Raw genomic sequence first — 6,640 nt, forward strand, 5'->3', positions numbered from 1 at the left:
TTAGCATATTGTTTTCAATGGCCCCTGCAGGCCCAGCACTCTCCCACCCAAACTTCCACTATTTTGTGACACATGAAGCTACTGGGCTGTGCCACTTCCTGGAGCCTGCATGGCGATGTTGAGCCCTGTGACATCTCTGCAAACCTTCTCCCTAGAGCTGCATAAACTTGGAGGTAGACAGTAAGTAGTGGAAAGACAGTTGAACCGTATTTCAGAGTGGGCTCTTCATAGGTTTTTCTCATCTTGTTTTTAGAATTTTTTGTTGTTTGTGTAAAGACAGTGTTACGGAAACGTAAGGTTTAGTGAAGGAACTCAGGAAGAAGGTGGGCTTGCAGCATCACTGTCAGCACCCGTCCATGTCCTGTTGCTTCTAGAAAGCAAGCCCACACCAAGCACGGCACAGATCAAAGCCATCACCCTCTCATGAACAAAAAACATATATGTTTTGACCAAATTAGATACCGCCCCGAAGAAGACAATGCCTGGGACAGTGGTGATGGTGCCTGGAGGCACCGGGTGTCTTCGGCCAGTGCTGAGGGGGACTGACTGGGGGTACAGCTTTCTTGGGGAGCAAGAGCTGGGGATGTCGCAGGCCCCATGGCTCATTGTTGACACTTTTCAGGGGCTCTTGGTCTTTCCTTTGCCTCTCTCTTTTGGGACAACTCTGGCTCTTGAGAGTGGCTTGTTGACTGCTGGCGGCATAGCCCTCTGAGAAGAAGGGGTGCCTGTGGTTGCAGGGAAACCCACAGACTGGAGCTTGTAACTCTTGCTTGTGCTGGTTTACCTTTGAGGCCTGGCGTGCATGGCAAACTGACATTTTCTCCTCCAGCATCTGTCCGACTGCTGTCATGAGCCCCTGAGCTTCAGCACTGCTGCTGTACACACAGGACCTATTTTGTTCTGTATTTTGGCTCCCGGCAATCAGTGCCACACCGGCAGTGACTGGTGCTGGCTTCGTTTTTCTCTTTGGGAAAAGCCGCTGAAAAAAATGCTTTATGTTTTCTCCAAGGTGGCTTATTAAAGGAGGCTGTTTCTCTGACGGCAATGGCCGGACACCTTCATCCCGATGAGTGTCTATCGGGCTTTGTCTCTTGCCCGAGACCTGACATTTGGGTTTCTTGGGCTCCCTGTACCCCAGGTTGCGCCTTCTGGCTGCCATGAGGTCACGTAGCTCCTGGGAAGCCCGCATGTTCCCAGCAGGCATGCTCTGGAGATGGCCCTGGGGCACTTGAGGAGCCAAATTCTCTGCAGCCAGGGGCAGAACCGACGCTTGTCCATCTGGAAGGAGCACAACAGCGGCACAAACTTGAGGCTGGGTCTCTGACTTCGTGGCCATTCCAGGCTCACATTCACTAATAACCTCCTCCATAGGACACAGCTGTCTTGGATCTTGGGCGACAGACATTTTAGGGAGACAACTTTTGCTGGTCCTTGGAGCCTCGAAACCATGCACATCTTCCCTTGTGGCTTGGAGGTTTGCCAGCATACGGGTTCCTGAGGGGACTCTGGGTTGTGGCACTGCCTCCCTGGTCTCTACAGCTCTTGAAGACTGGGCTCCTAAGCTCCTGCTCTGCTGGGTGCTGCCTGTGAGGCTGTATGTGAGGGGCTTAGATGGCCACATGCCCTCCTGTGCAGCTGGAGGAGGCTTCAAGGGCCCATGATCATTCCAAGATGGGATCCCTGGCGGGTCCCTCTGGAACTGCTTACATGCAGGGGAAGAGGCCAGAAGACTCTCTGGCACGTTAGATGCTTTGGTCAGCACCTGCTTTCTCAGACTTGCCGTTGGTGGCTCTCTAAGGAATGTGGCCACCTCAACTTTTGAGCCAGCCCCAGATTCACAGGTGGCTGAGGAAGGACCGGCAAGCTGTGTAAGGGACAAGCTGTGTAAGGGACAAGGGACAATAGAAACCTTTTCTGTTTTGAAACACTGAATGTGTTTGAGGACCCTGAGGGGTAGACTCCACCTGTGTTTGGCCCATAACCTCCCAATATGGGCTCCCAGCACCTGCTGAGTACATGGCTCGAGGAAGGGAAGCACCTGGGCTGTGTTCACACAGGCTTTCCCACTCTTCAGGGGTGCTAGATGGCTGGTTTTCACGTGGGTGTTGGACACGGGAAAAGCCTGGTTGACAGCAAGCCAGGATCGACGCACACTCACAGGGATCAAGCCCTCGTTCATCTGGCCCAACTTCCTGCCCACGTGGGCTTTTAGGACGTTTTCTATACGATGCCTCTCTGTGCGTCTTAATAAATCACTTCCCGAGTCACTCCTCAAGGGCTTCCTCAAGTCCCTTTCCGACTCCTCAGAGGTCGCCCCCAGAACCTTCCCTGGGAAGCTTTCCATGCCCCTGGATAGATTTTGCGGGGTCTGCCCCAGAATTTGCCCCAGATGTGGGCGCAGGTCCCTCTCCAGCTGGAACTTCACCTTCTGTGCCTCCTTGCTACTTTCGCCTGTGGACGTGGAGGACTGCCAGGGCCTGGGTTTGCCCTTGGCCTGACTTGTCCCTGACGATTCGTCCCGAAGCTGCATCAGATCCAGAGACTCTTGGATCCTTCCCAGGTTGCCCTGGTGTTGAATGAACCACTTTTGAATGTGTTGCTCCAGTTGTCTCCGGAGTTCAGGACTGATTGGAAAGTTCTCAGGCAGAATGGATGGCAAGCTTTCCTGGGGAAGGTTAGGAGTGGAGACACTAAACACATCCTGAGATTTTTGGACCCTAGAGGGTAAAGCCAACCCACCTTCTAGTTGTTTCCTCAACAAACGCCATTGAGGGTGCTGAGTTTCAGGTAGGCAGAGAGCTTGCAGTTTATTCTGCGATGCAGGGCAAGCTACTCCAGAGTTATTAATCGGGGATGGAAAAGCAGGAGATAGGACTGGGAAAGAGGACTGGAGATTGGCCTGAGCCATAGGTATGGGCCGGAATTGGGGCATGGATGAAATAAAGGGTTGGGACTCGGGCCCCAGATGGGACAGGGGCTGGGTCTGGAAAAGCAGTGGGGACATTGTAGTCTCCCTTTGAATTGGGCAGACATTGGAAATCCCATTGAACAAGAAAGGAGGAGACTGAAAAGTGTAAGACCTTTCAGTGACCCAGGCATTAGCCACCAGGGATTCGCTGTGCAGAGAGGGGAGGCCCCAGAAAAGCTGGCTATAATTCTTCTGAAAACTTTCCTGCAAGATCCTAGGATCTGAGAGCTTCTGAGGACTGGGCAGCTGTTTGGAGTTCTCACCCATGTTCCAGAAGGGTTTTGGAGTTGTGGGGTCCTGCTCAGCATCCAGTGATTTAACCAAATTCCCCAAAGAATTCAAGTGCTTTTCTGGGCTCATTTGTTTTGGAAAGGATCCATTGTTTTCTTTTTCCTCTGAAATATTGACCTTGGCTCTTTCTATGACTTGTATACCCATGACATTCTGGCCATCAGAGTTGAGTAAAACTGGGCTACCAGCTTCCATCTGACAGGTCTCTGGTGGGTGATGATCTTGCTGGACTGACGAGTTGAAGACACACCAGGTTCTGGTAGTCTCCTGCCACCAGGAGAAGGCAGAAACTTGACTGTTTGAGCCGCCAAGGCCTGAGATGGCTGGGACAGAAGCTGCCAAATCCTTATGTGGTGACAAGCTTTGAGGGACGGTGCCCAGTGGAAGTGCCACTGAGTCACAGTGAGATGGAATTATCAGAGTGGAGTCCCGCAGGGGAGGAGCAGGGAAAGCTTTTGGAGGAGACGGAGAGCAGGCCGGAGGATCAGGGGTGTGTGGTGGGTGAGGGAAAAGTGCAGGTGGCTCGGGTGAGGGGCTTTCTGGGGGAAGGGAAGGTTCTGGTGGCTGGGAGACACTTAGGGAGGAGACTGAGGTGGTCATTGGGCCTGGTGATGGGGTGGAGGCCAGATGCTGAGGATGCTTGGTTCGAGGATCCGGGGAAGCTAACGGGGAAAACACGGGAGCAGCATCTTCCATAGGCTCATGAGAGGACCGGGAGGATCCATCAGGTGCTCTTTTGCCCACCTCACCTCGGGGGTCTGGACCGGAGAGCTGAACAAAGTCACCTTTGCCAGGATGTGGCCCCAGGAGGCTGCAGGAGACAGGAGGCACAAGCTGCAGCCAGGAGCAGGTAGGGCCGGGGGGCAGAGTGGGAGCTCGGGTCACCGCCCCTCCACCACCCCACATCCTGACTGCCCAATTCTCCTGCTACCCCTTGCCCCAGGGTTTTACTCCCATCCTCTGTCCCCCTGGTCTCCCCATCCCAGGTCAGCTCCAGGCTGCCTATGGCCCTGGGGTCGCATCCCAGCCCTGGTAGGAAGGATGAAGGGAAGGGGAAGTGCCTCACCTCTGCAGTTGTGAAAACAGGTTCCAAATCTCCTCCAGGCCTCCCGGGCAAGCTCTACAAGCTGGAAATCAGGAGACCGGGTTAGGGCAGTGCAGGAGGGGCCTGGGATCTCACAGGAGGATGAGTGGATGTTTCTTTAGGGAAGACCATGGGGAATTAGACCCTGGAACCCGCACATCTGTGTCCAGAGCCACATGGCCCCGAGGGTAATAGCAAGGCATGGTGGGCAGGGCTTTGTCATTCACAAAGGGCTTCCACACACGGACCCTCCCACCCCCACAGTCCTCACAACTGCCCTGTGGGGAGAAAGGACTGGGGTGGTCTCAAAGAGGAATCAGCCTTAGCAGAGTTGAACAGCTGTTCCCAGGGGCCAGGAGGCCCCCTCACCCCCCTCCCATCCAGGCAGGCATTGTTCTCCCCACTACACACACGCTGCCCCCTGCTGGGTAAGGCCCAGTCCCTGGCCCACCAAGGCTTCATTCCAGCAGGGAATCTGAGAAGGACCCGGGGTTCTGATTTCCTTCCTATGAGCCCCCGCCTCAGGCTTCTTCAACTGAGTTCTTCAGAGTCAGTTCCCTCCGGGACAGATGAGATCAAATTAACTCTGGTGTGCCCTGGCAGAGCCTTACCTCTCAGACTGTGGTTTTTCATCCTGCCTCTGGGCCTCCCTCTCCGCCCTACTGGACACTGGGAGACAAGATGACGCGGGGAGACAAGATGACGCGGGGAGACAAGATGACGCGGGGAGACAAGATGACGCGGGGAGACAAGATGACGCGGGGAGACAAGATGACGCAGGGAGACAAGTTGACACTGGGAGACAAGAAAGGGAGAGGAGCTAGGACAGGCTCTCAATCTCCGCCCCCAGCCCAGCCGCCGCACGCTGCACTCACGAACCGCATGGCTCTGTCTCGCTCTGTGTGCTTCCTCCCACTCATGTTTAAATGGATGACAAACTGCTTTTCTTCTTAGAAAAACAGGAAGGGGGGCCGGGCGCGGTGGCTCACGCCTGTAATCCCAGCACTCTGGGAGGCCGAGGCGGGTGGATCACCCGAGGTCAGGAGTTTGAGACCAGCCTGGCCATGGTGAAACCCCGTCTCTACTAAAAATACAAAAATTAGCCGGGCGTGGTGGCGGGTGCCTGTAGTCCCCAGCTACTCAGGAGGCTAAGACAGGAGAATAGCTTGAACTCAGGAAGCAGAGGTTGCAGTGAGCCGGTATCGCTCCATTTCACTGCAGCCTGCACGACAGAGCAAGACTCCGTCTCAAAAAATAAAATAAAATATAAAATAAAATAAAAATCACACACACACGGATTTTCAATATGAGGTCCACCACGGCCCTGTCAGTCCCCGTTCCTCTGCTCGAGGAACACCCAGGCTCAGGCCTGCAGGCACCGCTGAGCTGTCAGGTAGGATTCTGCTTCCCAGGAGACCAGAGGAGACGCCAGGCCCCGGTGGGAGGCCCTCGGGGGCTCGGCACTGCCCCCAGATCACCCCATACAGAGGAGACTAGGCCCCGAGCCACCTGCCCCAGGAGCTGATGAGCCAGGGCTCAGGGTCTGGCCTCCGACAGAGACCTCCCCCGTCTCATGGCCGGTCCTGGCCGCTGAGCCCACAGGTTTGATTTTGTCTTGACGCCTCCTGTGCTCCCCCACAGACGGACTGAGAACTTGGGATGGAAATCCCAGTACACCATCTACCCCTACCAACCCTGGCTGTCCTGCCTCTCCCTGGAAGGATGATGTTCTGGTCTCTGCTGAGACTTCCCATCGCAGAAGTCTCTCCACTGGATTTGGAAAAGTGGAACTAATAATAAAAAGAAAGGAAAGAATCAAGCTCTGTGGGTCTGGACTGAGGGCTCCTTACCTTTCTCTTCCCCGGCGATGGTGAGGGTGGGTCGTCACAAAGGAGGTAAGAGAAGTAGGGGCGTAATAGGAAGAAGAACCCCAGGGCAAACACCAAGGTGAGGAAGATATCCAACACCCATGGTGTGGAGCTGGGGGCGTTTAGCGACGAGGCACTAAGTAATTTTAGAGGAAAGGGAAGATTCTCCATGTGAATAGGCGCATTGCTTTCAAGCAACTGAGCTCTGGGCATCCCCGTGGAGACTAGGGACTGGGGCCCAGGCCTGCATCACAGAGCTGGGGCCTTCACATCACAAAGGGCTTCTTTGTTGGGGAGGGGCAGCGGGAAGGGGAGGGGCAGCGGGACCGGGAGGCTGAAGCACAGCCCTTCCCCACCCTCCAAGCCGGGGATCCCTCCACCCTCCCACCTTCCAGATCCCTCCTTCCCACTAAGTTTTGTCAGTGATAG

General features: G+C 55.0%; 1 protein-coding gene across 1 annotated transcript; it reads right to left on the bottom strand.

The window, feature by feature from the left end:
- Positions 1 to 454: 454 nt before the first annotated feature.
- Positions 455 to 6,424, bottom strand: LOC115893853 (spermatogenesis-associated protein 31A6-like). The gene is made up of 4 exons (XM_030919062.1): positions 6,194 to 6,424; positions 4,955 to 5,012; positions 4,326 to 4,386; positions 455 to 4,070 (listed from the first exon to the last, which is right to left on the bottom strand). Exons 1-4 carry the CDS (start codon positions 6,422 to 6,424, stop codon positions 455 to 457), a joined length of 3,966 nt encoding a protein of 1,321 aa, XP_030774922.1.
- Between the last annotated feature and the right edge of the window lie 216 nt (positions 6,425 to 6,640).

Source organism: Rhinopithecus roxellana, chromosome 16 (genome assembly GCF_007565055.1).
Source record: "Rhinopithecus roxellana isolate Shanxi Qingling chromosome 16, ASM756505v1, whole genome shotgun sequence".
Lineage (NCBI taxonomy): Eukaryota > Metazoa > Chordata > Mammalia > Primates > Cercopithecidae > Rhinopithecus > Rhinopithecus roxellana.